At 43.2% G+C, this 16657-nt stretch overlaps 1 protein-coding gene across 5 annotated transcripts in view; it reads left to right on the top strand.

The window, feature by feature from the left end:
- The window catches only part of PLXNB1 (plexin B1), a 77281-nt gene that overhangs the window by 29677 nt on the left and 30947 nt on the right, over nt 1-16657 (top strand). For all 5 annotated transcript variants that reach the window (XM_071439571.1, XM_071439570.1, XM_071439572.1 and 2 more), the window contains 4 exons: nt 8111-9254; nt 13811-13993; nt 14352-14480; nt 16242-16342. In XM_071439571.1, the coding sequence (XP_071295672.1) occupies nt 8121-9254; nt 13811-13993; nt 14352-14480; nt 16242-16342 (1547 nt within the window). In that variant the 5' untranslated portion in view covers nt 8111-8120. The remainder of the gene's footprint in view (nt 1-8110; nt 9255-13810; nt 13994-14351; nt 14481-16241; nt 16343-16657) is intronic.

The raw sequence follows: 16657 nt of genomic DNA, 5'->3' as shown, positions 1-16657 counted from the left end.
GGTTCTGCCCAAGGCTTGGCTGTTCCGACGGCACACACGGATCTGCTGTGTTCCCTCTGAGTGAGGAGTTTCCATCAAATTCTGGCAGACAAGGAAGAGCTGTTCCTGAAAGAGGGATTGTGGGTGCACTTAACTTGGATCTGCCACTTCTGTGCTTTGTGGCTCTGGCCCTGGGTTTGCTTTCCCATGGTGTGCATTAACTTTTGTGTTGCGCTGTCAGGATTCAGTTAGATGGTATCTGAATGTTAACATGAGAGGTACTGCCTTCAGAAACAGCCAGGGGGGTTAGGCTTTCAGCCTTCTAAATATGTGATTAGGCAGGGCTGGAGTACATTCTTAATATTTAAAAATAAATAAAGTCTATAAATGTACCATAAAATAGAAGTTTAAATAGAATATCATCCTGGGGCAAATTGCAAAGCTCTGTGTAGCTCAGTGTCCTGCCTTTGACAAGATCCAGAGGCAGATGCTTAATGAGGATTGTAAGAAACAGGGCATGTATAATGTGGTGGGTTTGTTTTAGGGTTTGTTTTTTTTCAATTTTTCCTCACCCCGATTTGCCTCCCAGCTTTTGACCATCATCAGTTTAGGGCCCTGCTTGGCATGAGGAGTTGTATCTCATCATCTGATCTTGACTGTATCTATTCTCCATTAATTTGAATAATCTCTCTTCTCACTTGTTTATGTTTCTGGTCTCCATGACATCCTACAGCAGTGAGCTCTACAGCTTAATTATGCATTTTAAATGTTATTTGAAATATTCTACATCCAGTGACGATGTCCCTGAGCTGACTTAGGAAAGTTGTCTGTAACTTTTGGTGAGTGCTCTCTAATTTCTGCATTGTAAAATATGGCAGTATAACCATGTAACTCCATCCATAACTCCACGTTTTTCATCTTGACACTGTCATGTTTCAGACCTCTTGACTTTTCCTTATCTTCTCCCTGGTTGTTTCTTTGTCTGTCCAAAGTCCTGCTCTGCTCAGTCACTCCTTATATGGAAGCTGCTCCATGCTTTTGGTCATCTTTGTTGTCCCTTTTGTTATTGTCTCCTTTTTCAGATGTGGGAATCAGAACTGCCTTCAGCATTTGACAGCATAATGGGGATACGTGTTTTCTTTCCTAATTACCCCACAGGCTGTATTTGCCTTTTTGCTTACATACTCAATACTGAACTTTTTTTAATAATAAAATTTGCCACTTCTAGACATATTTGTCTTCTCAGATCTTATGTGAATGTACTGAACAGTGCAGATTGCAGAATAAGTTTTTGGCAGATCTCACTGATAACCCACATCTGACAAGGAAACACCTGTCCTTTAACTACTTATTAAATCATGATAGGGACTGTGACTTTATTTCCACAATAGGTTAATTTTTTTTTTCAAGAGTCTTAGCTGACAGTTCTTTTAAAATCAGTTTAGTTAATATTAACCAGATTAAAAATTGTCTCTTGGATCTCAGTTAAACAAATGGGAAATCTGCACTTAGAATTTCCTGTATGCTGAAGAGGTTTCTCTGTGCTCCCCATATTCATCTATATTTTGGGCAATAATTGACTTCCTGAAGTCATGGAAGCAAATTTGTTTTTATGTGGAATGATGGGCTTAGATTTATGTAGATTATCATAGAAACAAAGAATTTGCTCAGCAGAGCCAATTGGATGGCTAACTTCAGTGTGCCCTGCTTTCCTTACAGGGTTTTATTATAGCTGTAAACCTGTCTAGGCTCTTTGGATATACTCTAAGAGAATGGGATATTTTTTTCCTAACTAGGTTTTTTTTTTCCCTAATTGAAAGTTAAGTCACTGATGCAAATGTAACATGTGATGTGGCAGCTAGAAGATCAAGGAGTTCTTGCATGAGTAAATGGAGAACTGGTGGGTTCAAACTGGGTAAAATAACATTTGAGTGCAGTGTCAGCCAAAGGAGTGGCCTGTCCAGGTCAGGTCCTGTCAAAAGGGAATGCTTATCCAGGTCAGGTAGCTAAAAAAGTAGGGTGTTGACAAATTGGGATGAGACCAGAGAGCTACTAGGAAAATTAAGTCTTTCTGACTGAAGAAGCTCAGACCACTTAATGTATCCATCCAAAGGATTACACGTGGCTGCAATCTGTGATTTGGGAAAGCTCAAAGCTGGCAGGATGTCTAAGGGAAGGATTGCATTATGCTTGTCTGCCCTTCGTCTACTTCTTAGGCATCTATTATTGTCTGCTACTGCAGCTAGGGTTTCTGTGTAGGTGGACCTCTGTCAGACTTAGAATAGCTGTCTTTATCTTCTTGCCCAAGGAGGATTAAAAAGGAGGATTAGGTTTCAAACTGTTCATGCAAAAAGTGACTAGAAGCTTCTTTGAGTTGGAAGATTTTGTGACAAGTTAGACAATATGAGAAGGCATTTTACTTGGGGTAGAGAACCCTCAGGCATCAGCTTGCTGGGTTAAGGTGGTAGTTTCTATAACTTAGGAGCCCTAAGAAAAAATCCTGATACCATGAGGAGACTTTAGTCAGGAGCTCATGGGCTAGAAGGGATGTTCAGTGGTTTTCTTTTGATTACACAGAAAGTTGGAGCAGATCCTAAAGGACTTTAATCTTCAAATGTGTAACACCAGCAGAACGTTATCTTTTGGTTGTGTTAAGATGCTGTGAAACTACCAGCTGGCTTGATTTTCCCTTTTAAAAATGCACATGCAACGTGGTCTTGAGTTCACATTGAGTTAGTGTTTGAGAGGATGGTAAAGTGGAAAAGTCAATCCTTGATTTGCAATGATAGTGTATACATGAAGAAAGCTTCTTCAACAGTAAGCATCTTGTGGTTACTTTATATTCCTTGTAAATGTTTATGTAGTTGGTCTTGGTTTGTAAAAATTTCACTATTTAACATTGTATTAATCATTAACACTTCATGAGCTAGTTGTACTGGAAGCTTAGTGTTTATAACACATTTTCATCAGTGAAAGGATGAAGTTTGGTTGTGCTATAGCTGTTCCGAGGAAATACCTATTCACTATCATCAGTTAATTCCAGTACAGCTGAAATTAATATTTAAGTAGTCCCAGAGAGGTAGAAGCACTTTCTTCAGTTTTTCCAAAGAGCAATGCACGAGCATTATTGAAGTTATCACATAGTTGACAATATTTTGTGAAACCTTCTTTTAGTATAACTTCAATCACCATCCAGAAAGGTACCTCGTAGTGTTCAGCAATAACTATCAAGGATTTAGAAAACATAATTTTCCCAAGTATTTATCCAAGAATGCTATTAATTCTGTAGTACAGAATTTCTGCCACCTTGCCATTTCATATTTGATACTGTCTTTAAGGGTTTGAGGTTTTTTAATAAGTTATTTTGACCTCAGCTTTGGTGTTATTCACATCTGGTATAACAGAGCTCCCTTGTCTGTGCCAGTCCTGCTCTGATAGGATTGCTTGAACTTGGGATTCTCCTTGGGGTCAATTTTACTTGGAAAACAGTGGTTTGTGTTCATCTCTGCTGAAGCTTTTTGCTGCAAGTCTTCTTAAACAACAGAGCAGGGAACTGGCCTGGTTAGTAGTAAATAAGACTCAAAGAAGATTTATTTATTTAATGGGAATGCCATCTTTCACAGCAGAAAACAGCAAGTCTCTGTTGAGCATGTGAAGCTTAGAAGGGGGCTATAATTCAGGGCTTTTGTGCAGAAAACCTAGCAGTGGTCATGTTCCTGCTGCTGGGCCATTTGAATGTGCTGGAGCACAAGGGTCATCATGCAGCTGGAAGAATGGTGTTTCTAATTTTTAAATCTTTTAGTGCTCACACTGTGGATTGGCTCTGCAAACGATAAGGTGGAAATTGCAGGTGCAGATTTTAGAGACCTATTTTTTTCCCAAGGCTAATTTTGCTGGGTTTGGTGGTGAGTATTAAATATAGCCTAGAAGTTGGAACATTAACTGACCTCTCTATGTTTGGAGGATAGAATGTGGTATTAGGGAAATAATCTGGGAGGATTGGAATAATCTCTATGTGTTGATACGCTGTTAAAATGTGCCCAAATGAGTTCTGGGTTTGTTTCTTTATTAAATAAGCAAAGTTTCTCAGAGGGATACGTGAGGTCAGAGAGGTAAAAATAGTGCTACAGAAAACACGATCTTACTTCAAATTTTGAGTAACACAATAGTGCTATTGCTTTAATGTTACTGGTTGCCATTACGTGGTTGTGATATAAATATTCTGTGGCAGAACTGACTAATCCTCCAGCCCTTCTGTTGTGATCCAGATTAAATAAATGAAACTCAGCAGTATTATTTGGATATTAATATTTTACGATGAGTTAGAGGCAATGTTCAGAGTATTGTCTGGAACATTTTCCTGTTTAACGGGAATTCATCAAAAAAATGGAATATTTAAAATGAATCTTTAAACCTTGGCAATTGCATTCAGAATTAATTAAAGGCTACACACTTTTAGTGCAATCTGTCTGCAACAGCTGTGTTATACACTAGCAGTGAGCACAGGAAGCAGAACGGTTCAGTAAATCCATAAAGAGCTCTGTAGTGTAGCCTGTCATGAAACCATCAGATTTAAATGTAGGTTATCCTCCTCCTTCCTGTCCTCCCAGAGAGGTTGTCATGGGCTTAACTGAAAGGCAAGCATAAAAAAGACAGTGATGGCTGTGCTTGAGAAACAACTTGGAAAATGGAATCAAAACACACTGCTGGCTTTTTTTTCCCTCTCTATTCTCATGTAGGGTGCAAATGCTTCCAGCTATGATAGCTACACAGTCATGCTCATTTCTAATGTATGTTTGCTCACCTAGCAATAAATGCAAGTTCATTTGCTAATGGGTCTTTGTAGCAAAGAGCAACAAAGAGCACTATATTCAGTGTTTATCCATTGTGCAGGGTGATTAGAACCAGCCTGCAGAACATGCTGTACTACCATTCTGTTTTGTTTTCTCTGTTCTCACAGAGTCATGAGGACCAGACAGTAGTTTCTTATCTGAATCACTTTTAAGGACTAGCTCTTCACAAAGTGACTTCCAGGGGAATATTGGTGACTGAAAGAAGAGTAGATTTATGTTAGAGCCTTGACCATAGCAAGATCTGATTATGGTCTGCTGGAATGAAAGACTAGTTGATTTTTCCAACCTCTTTCCAGTAGAGGTGCTCCAATAGGTAAAATGCTTTCAGTGAAACATTTGGGGTAGATTCAAATACAGATCGATGAGCTTGTAACAAGATCCATGTTGCTGGAGTTGTGTCATGTGAGTTGAAGTACTGGTTAGTTCTGCCCTGGCAGTTGCCAGTGGGGCTCTGTGGGACACGGAGCAGAGTTGTGCAGAGTTGTAGGCATAACCTCTAGCCAGAAAGCCACTGTTTCAGAATCCATAAATCCTGGAGACACATGCCCATTTTACTTTGTAAGTGCTGGCAGAGGAAGGTTGCATTAGCTGAAAAGAAGATTACAGATTCCTCAGAGTGGTGTAGTTATAATGATGTCTTGTGATTCTCAGCTGCTTCCAGATCAAAGATTCTCTTCTCCATGTCATTGTTGCTGTACAGAACATAGTCAAGCTCCTGCTGTTGGATGGCCATCAGCCTATTGTTTTGTTTGCAGGCATTTTCAGCTTTGAAACTGAGGAGACTCCAGACAGTTGCACAACAAGCCATCATGACATCTGCATGATGGCAGTGCAGAGGTATAGAGACAGTTGTGTGGTTAGGGGGTTCCTTAAACCAAGTTCTCTCCAATAGAAATGATGAAAAAGCATTAAAAATAACTGACATGTTGGAGTTGGAGCAAGATCTTTTCTGCTGATCTGAGGGGATAGAGTCAAATTAGATCTCCTTCCTTCAGTCTGTGTGTATCTTCTTGCTGGATTTTCCACATAATGTCTCCCACACGGTGAAGGTTTCTCTCAGGTGCTACAATGCACTAGCTTACCACTCTGGAAAAGGGACTCCTAGGGTAGTTCAGGGCTGTTTGCCAGTCTGGGTGAAGCAGAGTGTGTTCATAGCTCTGAAGCAGAAAGCACTAAGTGTCCATTATCAGGGCAAACAAAAGCCCCAGTGTGCACGTAGCCTAAACACGGCGCTGGTGTGGTGTGAATCAGCGGCTGTGTGCTCTGGGGGAAAGCTGCCAGCCCAGAGCCAGCATTCCTGTGCCTGGGCATATCCTGACAGTGCTGCCTACTTACCTACAAGAACCATGTGAAGTGGAGCTTTTCCAGAGCTTCACAAAGCCTATATTTAATAAAGTGTTGTTTTTATAATACCTTCCATCCGCTGGATTTCACAAGTAAACTAATCCTCTCAACTGGTCTTTAGGTAGAGCAAAGATGCCAGTTTTACTGACAAAGGAAAGCAGACTTCTGGGGGTTTTTCTGCAATAGCAGGGGAGTAGAAGATGGATCTAGAGTCTTACAGCTATTGTTCTCAGCATTGCTACTGTTTTCTGCACATTGTGTGCTGGGCATTGTATAGAATGAGTTTAAGACACAGTTTATAGTTTGAAAAGTTTGTGGCCTAAATTGGTTAAGTCCTGCAGTAAATGCTGGAGTAGTTTACTCTTGAAATGCTGCAGATCTTTTTCTGCCTCTGTGCTTTAAGCACTTCTGAGCTAAATCACTTTGAGCCGACCAGGAAGACCCGAGAGGGCTGATGCCCTAGGAGGGAAGTGATGATAGTTTTCTTAACTTTAACTACAAAATTAATATCACCCCTGAGGAGCTGAGTTGCCAAAATGAGCACAGCAGATTACAGGGCAGTTCTGGAGGAGATACTGTACTCATCAGCTCCACGGAGTCTCCAACCCAGCTTGGCAGCTGTGCAGCTCTGTGCAGCTTTGATACCCTGCCTGCAAGAGGGAGGGAGGGGTGGAAGGAAATAGATTCACAGCTGCATCACCACCTACTTCTCAATTTAAATGAGGTGGTACTCATAGTAAATTATTGAGTACTTGCAGCTGTTTCCCTTTCTCCATGGGGAAAGTGTTAATCTAAATGTTGCAGGTACTTATTACCACATTTCCACCAGGCTGTGGGGTTCCCCATCTTGTCCAGAGCAGTTGTTCCCATCCATGGCATGGCTTGAGTGGATCACAGTAGGTTTCAAAAGGAGTTGGTCTAAATATTTCCTGGAGAGGACCTGAACAAGTCTGGTGGTTCCCTGGGTCTGTCCAACATCTACCCTGGACTTGCTTGCACTTTGAGACATGAAAAAGAATGGAGCATTGTCCACAAAGCAGTCATGTTTAAATCACCTTTCACAGTACTGGGAGAAGTGCAGTGGAGAAATGAGTGCCAGTAAGAGACTTCTACCCCAGAGAGTGCAGTAACAGGTGAACGGGTAAAGGTGATCTCCCCCTCACCTGGATGTGCTGTGTGAGTTTCCAAGAAGATGGGGTCCCACAGGGTCTAGCTTGGCAGGACTGGGGGCAGACTGGTAGCCCCAGAGGGGAGGCTAGGAGCTGATGTGACTGATATTCCAGAGGCTTAATCCTGGCACCCAGGCTCTGCTTGGGTGGGTGATGCTCAGTGGCAGAGATGGCATGGGAAGGTTTCTTCTGAAGCACGGGTGGAACAGCCTTAGACCCACAAGAGGCTGTTGATAGCCATAAGTGATAACAAAGAGAGGGTTTAATTATGATATCTAGATCAAATACAGAGTGAAGGGCTTGTAAGTTTGCTCCAAATTGGATCTCAGCTGCAGTTTATTTAAGCAATGGTCCTGCAGGTTGTGTTTGTCTTAGACAGTGGTTTGTTTTACTGTGGTGTTGCTCATTAATACCATATGCAACATCCTGGCGCCTATGGAGATTTGGTCCTGTCCTAGTGAACTTCCAATACAGCATCATAGCTCAGCTGTGCAGGAGTAGAGTTAAATGTAGATTTAGTAAATTTTAGATTTTCAGTAATTTTTTCTGATGTTAGAAGAGTAGTGATCAGCTTCAATGTTGCATTTACTTGCAGTATTGCATCTTCTCCTGAGGATGCTGTGCCTGTCATCTTGGTGTGGATCTGACTGAATTAAATCTCTGATACTCCTGAAGGCCTTTTGCTGTGGGTGTTATTGAAGGATTTTGAATATAAGTCTTTACTTCTGGCTCCAAGGAGTTACAACAGCCTTTCCTCTCTTGCAGAGTGTTTACCATGCCTCTGGGAACGTTCCTCCTTCCTGTTCTCTGTTTCTTGGGAGCATCAATTCCACGGGGACTGCAGTATGTCACATTCTCACACAATGCTACAAAATTCCTCCACCTGTCCATGGACTTGGAATCTGGGACCATTTACTTGGGGGCCACCAACTTTCTCTTTCAGCTGACGTCTGACCTGCTGTTGGAGAACATGGTTCAGACTGGGCCAGTTCTGGACAGTAAGGATTGCCTCCCGCCGGTCTCAAAGCTGGAGTGCCCTCAGGCGCACCACACTGACAATCACAACAAGCTGCTGCTGGTGAACACTGTGCAGAAGGAGCTCATCGTGTGTGGCAGCGTCCACCAGGGGATCTGTGAGAAGAGGAGCCTGGAGTCCATCGACCACGTCCTCTTCCGGCCGGAGAGCCCTGGTGACACTCAGTATGTGGCTGCCAATGATCCCAACATCACCACGGTGGGACTCATCGCCTACTCGAAGGATGAGGTGCCCTTGCTGTTCGTGGGACGAGGGTACACCAGCCGAGGAGTGGGAGGAGGAATTCCTCCCATCACGACCCGGAATCTCAGGGCCCACGGAGGGGATGTTCAAGCCACAGACTCTCACTCCATTTTCTCCTATGAAGAAACAGCAAAACTGGCTGTGGGCCGGCTGTCAGAGTACAACCACCATTTCATCAAATCCTTCACTTACCACTCCAGTGTCTATTTCCTCTTCTACCGGCGGGACCTCAAATCCCAGTCACGTGAGTACAAGACCTACATCTCACGCATCTGCCTGGATGACTCCCACTATTACTCGTACGTGGAGTTACCTCTGCTCTGCCAGAGCAAAGCCAATACGTACAGCCTGCTGCAAGCAGCCTATGTCACCCAGCCGGGAAAGGAGCTGGCCCAGGGACAGCTGAACACCGAGGGCGAGGTGCTGTTCGCAGCTTTCTCTGCCTGGCAGGCTTCCTCTGGGAAACTGAGCGAGGAGTCTGCACTCTGTGTCTACACAATGGAGGAGGTGGATCGCCTCACCAACTGGACTAGGGATGTTTGCTACATGAGAGATGGGAAGTCAGAAGAAGGGACAGAAGTGGCATATATTGAGTATGATGTCAGTTCCAACTGTGTCCAGCTGCCAGCGGTAAGTGGCTTTGTGCTTTTGAGCAGTCTGCAGCGTGTTCTTGTGTTGCTCTGCATTCCTGAAGTTATCTTGCTAACACAGATGGATGTTGAAATCTGGGTTAAAAGCCTTTGGGCTCAGTCTGTTGTGCCCCACATGGGCAGGATTCCTTGCAGAGGGAGAGGAACTGTATGTGGCAGTGGGAAGAGCATCTGGTGTGACCTGGCCCTGAGGCCTGTCTTGTGGCAATACCCGGCAAGAGCACTGAAGCTGCTGTTCAAGTCATTCTTTATCTGTGTCATCTCCTGGTCTGCACTGCAGGGAAGGAGAGGAGCATGTGTACATGTTCCTGTGTGTTGGGAAGGGAATTTAAGGGGTGTGCTGGGTCCCTGTTGCTTATGGTTAAGTGCACCTCACAACAGCTTCCTGCAAGGGCACTCAGGAACAAAAAGGAACATTAGCAAAACCAAGTGTCATCAAAGAGATGTTCAGAATCCTCCTGGATGTGCTCCTGTGTAACAGGTTTTAAGTGACTCTGCTTTGGCAGAGGGGTTGGACTAGATGGTCTCCAGAGGTCCCTTCCAACCTTAATAACTCTGTGATTCTGTGAAAAATCCCAGTTTCCTATAGACTGCTTTAGTCCTGCAGACTTTTGGGCTCAGCTTCTCCTGAGCTGGATCTTTTTCTTCAGAGCTGTAAGAGGTGACAATCCTTTAAGTTCAGTCACAAAAGCATGATGGGATATTGCAGGATAAAAATGTGACCTAAAGTGGCTGTGACCCTGAATTCTCACCGTTTGGCAGCCACACTGGCTGCAAAATCAGGGACAGCGATTCAAACACGGCAGCAGTGCTCTCCTGGATGCAGTGTCCTGGCATGAGGCTCTGTGACTATGAGCAGCCTGTTTGCACCAAGGGTATTTCAGGTCCTTAGCAGAGCAGTATGTTATCTTGTGTCTTCCCTCCACAGAACAGGCTGTCCAGAGAATTGCCTCTTCCCAAACTCGTGCTGCAAGGAGCAAAGTGTTACCACAGAGCTTTAGAAGTTTCTGGGGTTGGGTGTGTGGTTCAAAACCAGTCTTAAAATTATGGTTTTCCTTTCAGTAGCTAAAGCTGACTGTAGAGTACTTGTGGGACAAGGGAAGGGTAAAGAGCAGACTTGGAGCAGGATGAGTGTGAGGGTAGGAGGAGTATGTAAGAGTTGTGAAGGAGGAGACTGCCCAGCTTGATGTCCTGCTTTCACTGCATTTATTAGGCATACCCTGTGAGTCCTTTGAAAGGCCACATGGAATGACAAGTGATTTTTAGGGGAGCTTAAGGGAGTTAAATGTTGAACAGGTATGAGCAGATGAATCCTTCATTCAAAATGATGTAGAGTACCCTTATACCATTTGATCCAATGGAGAAGTGGATGCACAGGGTGGTAGAAACAGGCAGTCTGTCTGTGATTCCTGGTACGTGATCCCAGGGTCCCAGCTGGATGGTTTGGCTTGAGTGGGCTGACCATATTGTGATGTCTTATTAACAAGTGTGTCCAATGAAATGTAAATATCCTAACAAACCCGATCCTTTACCATTCAGCACATGGTAGCGGTTGTCGTTCACATTGTATCCAACATCATGTAAAAAGGTCTGTGCCAGCTCCAGCCTGCTTCAGTCAGGGCTAAGTCAAAGTGGCTGTCAATGGACATTTTATGCAGGAACAGTTTTAACTTCTTTTCAATGGTGGCAGCTTGTGCTGGATGTAAGAATAATGCTAATTAATTTCACATTTTTCTGCCTCCAAACCAACTAGTGCATAAGGTATGCCCTTTCCCTTAGATTTGCCTCTGGGTTTCAGCCTAAAAAGGGAGGCTAAAATTGAGTTTAACAGTTCAATACAATCTCTTGAACTGGAAAAAAAAGACAAAACAAATCCAGCTTGTTTTTATAAGAATTTCAGACCCAGTTCATTTGTTCAGTTTGCTGGACATTCGTTACTTATGAGATGCAGGAGGCTGTGTAGATGCTGTTTAGTGACTTGATAAATTGGAAGTGTGAAACATTTCTACGAGGCTTGGGAAGGCTGCATGTCTTCTGTGGGTGTAGTTTTCAAGGCATGTATCTTGCCCTTTTGTTTTCAGTCCTCTTCATGCATAGATATAGCTTGTCCTATTGTTGTTTCCTACCTGTGCAGATAGGATACACACAGCAGAATTCACAGCAGCAGCTGCTGCATTTCATTAAGACACTGGATGATTCCTCAAGTGCATTTTCTGCAACGTTGCCAAGATGTTATTCATTGCAAGCAATTCAAAGAGCTTCTATGTAAATTTATATAAGTACTTTATACAGACAGGCCCTGAGAGGCCATGGCTGGGCTGTGCCAGTGCTGAGAGAGCTTGCACAGGTCATGTTGGTTTATGGTAGATAAATGTTGTGTGTGAGGTGACTTGCCCTTGGCATCACATAAAGGCAACAGCAGTGCTGAGCACGACTGGCTTACAAATATTTCTGACTTGTATGTGGACATTTTTTAAGCAGTCTTTGAAAAATCAGCCAGTAGTGGGGTCATTAGGCTTCAGAATTTTTACAAAGGTTGCAAAAGATACCTAGAATCCCATTCAAAATAAGCACTTAATGCTTTGGAGCGTGGAATGTTGGCAGTGGCCTGCTTCCTAATAAATCTTAAAGGAATTGGATAGCTGGAGAAATAGAAGTCTTGAAGTTACAAGAAGATGATTGGAAGAAGCTTAAAAATCAAATGGCAGGTGGTAAGAAAAATGTATACTACTAAAAATGAATGCTAGTTTAGAGGATGGTAAGAACTAGCAATCATTAAAAGCTATAGCCTCCTCAGACTTTGTCAGAACCTTACACCAAGTGTGCAGAAAAATAATTGAAGTAGTATTTGAAAGGAAAACAATAAAGCACTGGACTGAAAGCAATGCTAGTCTAACTGGCATGGTTTGTTAATAGGACTGCTGTGTCAAGCCTTTCTTCCCTGCTAGGATAACAATGCATTTGAGAAGGGAACAGAGCTGAGCAGGTTAAATATATTTTAATGTGGGATTTCCATAGACCTTACTAAAAGCTGCCGATTGCTTCTAGTTTCTCCAGGAAGTAGTCAAGTATTTAAAAAAGAAACAAAGCTAACAACAACACAAACCACACACACACACACAAAAAAAAAAAAAGATTAAAGAAATTTTTTTTAAAAAGATAAATGGGAGGAGAGGAGAGAGAGGGCCAGGTTTTTCATGGGATCAGTGAGTGGAGATAAGCAGACACCTCAGGAATGCCATGATGTGCTGTTATCATGGGTCTCTGACAGGGGCAGCTCCATTGCCTGGTGCCGGTTGGTACCGCGCAGCCTGAGCTGCCAAATGCAAAGCCACAGACATCAGGCAGAAGGAATATGTAATGCTGCTCACAGGGAGTCTAAATTGAACCACATTGCCTGAGGCAAGAGAGAGAGCTGGAGTCAGTATGGACTGCACAGTTAATGTGCTGCTCCACGCTTAGCTTTGTCAGAGTAATTAGTAAAGGGGCTGGAGAGGAGAGTGAAAACATTATCCATAAGGGATTTCATGATGAAAATCTTGAATTTACACAAGCCACATTGTTTGAAGACAAGACACTGATCAATTAAAAAATGGTGTTTAAGATACTAATTGTTGAGTGAACAATCCTGCATTCATTCTCCAAAAGGATACTGTAAAATTGAAATGGACATGGAACAAGGCACCAAGAAAGATATAAAGCAACACAGGAACTATCCTAGACAAGACTGAATTTGTTACTTAGGAAAAAGATGAATCATAATGGGATATCTTTTCTCTGCACACAACAAATAGTAAATAAGTTTGCAGCTTTCATTGTCCTTCTTTAGAATGCAGTAAGTGAAGGTTTGGTGGCACTGGGAGGGAACTAACTGGAACAGAGGAATGACTGTTTCTGCACAGAGCAGTGGAGTTAATGTTCGCTCTCACAAGACTTAGAAGGATTGAAGCAGTGTGCAATGATGTCTCTTGTATGTGCTCTCTGATTCCTAAGTGCAGTTAGTAAGCTCTTTGGAGCAGGTTGTGTCCCACCCTGTGTTTATGTATGTCCTGATGCACTGGGATTCTACTTCAGGCTTAGAATTTAACTTGCAGGTGTTACAGCAAAACCATGCAAATTGTTTGAGGTGGAACTTGTCTCAAGGTGGCTTTGCACTGGAAACAGAAATTCTCTTCTTTTTCCTTTGTTCAAAAGAACACAATTAATCTTCCCCAATGCAGTATCATGGCAGCATGTAACAGCAATGTTTTTTGGAGAACTTGAGGGAGTTTCAATGCATTTCATTACTGATGCTGAATGAACTGGCTGAAATGTCTGCAGGATTCTGTGAGGGTACAGACAGCCAACATACCTAAACTAATTATTAAAATATGGGTGGTTTTACCCTCAGTAAAAAAGCTTAGAGGGGTTAAAGCTGAATTCGCTGCTGGAGAATTTGGGTAGAAGGGGGATGGTGGGAAGTGTTCATGTGCTAACATTCTTTGGACCTTTTTTTTTTGGTACTGATTTTCCTGTTCCTTTCACTCCTCCAAAAAGGACACCCTGTATGCCTACCCCTGTGGCTCTGACCACACTCCCAGCCCTATGGCCAGCCGGGTACCCTTGGAAGCTGCCCCGCTCCTGGAGAAAACTGAGGCCCGTCTGACAGCTGTGGCAGTGAATGTGGAAGATGGCCACACCATTGCTTTTCTGGGAGACAGCAGAGGAAGGCTGCACAAGGTATGATCTGCATGCAGCAAAAAGAATTAAACTAACCAGGGGTGCTCAGGTAAAAGGGGAAAAGGGCAGTTTTTCTTTTTCCTTGGGAAGTTGGGTTTCTACTAAAGATCGTTACTATCAGATGGTCTCTTCTCACCCTGTACTGCCTGTGGAAAATGTGAACGCCCCAAACGTGGTCACATTGGCTTTGGTTACACCTGCACTGAGCCAGCAGCAAGGCTGGTGCATCCTACATGGTTTGCACAGGTATTTCTGGGCACGTGCTTCACAGCAGCAGTTCCAGTTTGTTCCTGCTGTCGAACAGGTGCCCCCAGCTGTGGTGCTGCTTTGCCTGCTCACAACTGTGGCTCTCTTGCAGGTGTACCTGGGAGCCCAGGGAGAGGCACACACCTACGCTTCAGTATCTATCCAGGTGAACAGCATGGTGAGTGGAGACCTGCTGTTCGACCAGTTGCAGGAGCACCTCTTTGTCATGACCCAGTCAATGGTAAGACCAATACAATCCTTTCACAGAGGAGCTGAAAACACTAGATGTCCAGACAAACTGCTGACAGGAGCAGGGGAGGCACAGGAGCTGCACCTGGCTAAGCCTGTGCTGGGCAGCAGCTGCCTGCCAGTCTTCTTACAGAAATGGGAGCTGACCTCTCCCAAAAGCTGGAGGAAGCATGGAGAAAGCCTTGTTAGCCTAATCCGTGGCTTGTTTGCGTGTGCATTTTCTGAAGTCTGTCAGGCTGTGTCAGCAGTGATGGAGGAATGTGAACTGCAGGCTGTAAAAAGCTGCTCTGCTGGCATGAATACAAGGGACCATCAATTCCTGGATTCCTGTGTTGAGCAGGAACTGTTTGGACAACAGTTTGCATCTCCATTTGAGCAGAAGAAAGCCTCTGGGTTCACATGCGACCCATCTTGGTTTTGCAGGAGTTTAAAAAGAGAAAAGAGAGGATTTGTGTCACTTCTGGTTTTAATCAGTTAAAAGATCACACTGTTCTTCTGTAACCTACAAAAAGCAGAAATGTGTGGGAAATGTCTTCAGATAGCAGAGGTGTTCTCTGACCAGGGATATAATAACAGTCTTGCAGATGAAATCAGGCTGTGGAAGGACCCATGTGATGCACCTTTCTCTTTACCCCTGCTTTCTGTAATTCTATTTGTGCCTAGAGGCAGTTGGAGGAGAAGAGGTGTTGAATGCCTCAGGCTTTTGAGATATTGGTGTCTGCTGAGTAGGAAATCCAACTATGGACACTTTATTTGAGAGGATATTTACCACCACTTGTATCAGCTCCTTGAACTGGAAAGAAAAGGATCCTCCTGGCAAAGGGAAAGCAGTCCTTGAGCTAGTCTGAAGGAAAGAACAAACAACAAATGAGAGCCACTGCTTCCCTTTACTCCCCCAGTGCACTTTGAGATACTTGTAAAATTTGTAACACTTCAAAGCAGGAGTTGAAATCTGTGAGTGGAAGAAGATTAGGGAAATCTGAAATATATCCTTAACAGTAGTTATTCTGCCAATTAAAATATGCAAATTAAATAATGTACTTAGCAAAAGTAATAGGTCTGGGATTAGAAGTTGGTATTTCAAAGTAGCTGAAGTGTAGTAGCAGATTAAAGAGGGCAAGAGGCTGAAATCAGCAAGGATGGTAAGTTAAAGCAGAAGAATTTTGCAAGTAAAATTTACCCTGAGATGGCAGAAAGTTCTTGTTCCACATTGATCAAAGCTTCAGGGTCTACTTCAGTCAAAATGATAGTTCTGCCAGGTAGAGCTGGGCCATAGTGCAGATGGATTCAGAGACCTCAACCGTAGCTGCTGTCTCCAGCTTCAGTCACCTGTGTGTCAGGAGAGATCATCTCATATGACAGAGTCCAGAAAAGCAAAAGAGTGGATGATATTCAGTCAGCTATTCTATAATTCACTTTGTTAAAATGCAATTTTATGACTAAATACAACTTCCCCCTTGCAAAATGGGTTGCAGAATAACCAATGAATAGCAATACACTTCGCTTTCCTCAATGTCTCTCTACAGCCTGATGCTTAGATGTCCTTCACCAATGTGTGAAATGGCCGTTCACATGGGCTCTGGAGACTTGTTCCCATTTTGTTTGTTTTTAAGGGGGGAGAAATTGTGGATCAAAAAGTTTTTTTGATGAGCATAAAGATGATGAGACTTGCTAGTTAGGCATAAGAAGCCAATGACCTGGGAGCTCTGTTGTGTGTGCTGTGTTTTCCACTTTTTATTTCTTTCTCTGACAGGTGGTAAAGGTTCCCATAACGGAATGTTCCCTGTACTTGGACTGTGAATCCTGTCTGGCACTGAAAGATCCCTACTGTGGCTGGTGTGTCCTTCAGGGAAGGTAAGATAGATCCCTCTTCACTGTAAGGATTTTGGAGGGAGAGTGCCTAGGGATTGTCTCTGCTTACTCTCTTCCTTATATCTGTGTCTAGCTTTTGTTTATTTTTAGTTCCTTTATAGGATATTTGCTCTAAGTTAACATTCTTCTCTCTGCTTCCCTAAAACACTGCTAGCAGCAATAGCAGCTGCACACAGGGGCATATTTCCATTGCTTTTTGGGTCTTTGGCACCACTCATGATTCACCTGTTCGTTAGATTTCAGCCTGGTTTTAGTCTGACTTCAGCTCAAATTACCACATTGCAAGTTTAGAGAAAC

Source organism: Agelaius tricolor, unplaced genomic scaffold (genome assembly GCF_023055355.1).
Source record: "Agelaius tricolor isolate 1412-34295 unplaced genomic scaffold, bAgeTri1.0.p SCAF_14, whole genome shotgun sequence".
NCBI lineage: Eukaryota > Metazoa > Chordata > Aves > Passeriformes > Icteridae > Agelaius > Agelaius tricolor.
Note: the sequence above shows the minus strand (reverse complement) of the source record. Positions and strands in the feature narration are given on the sequence as shown.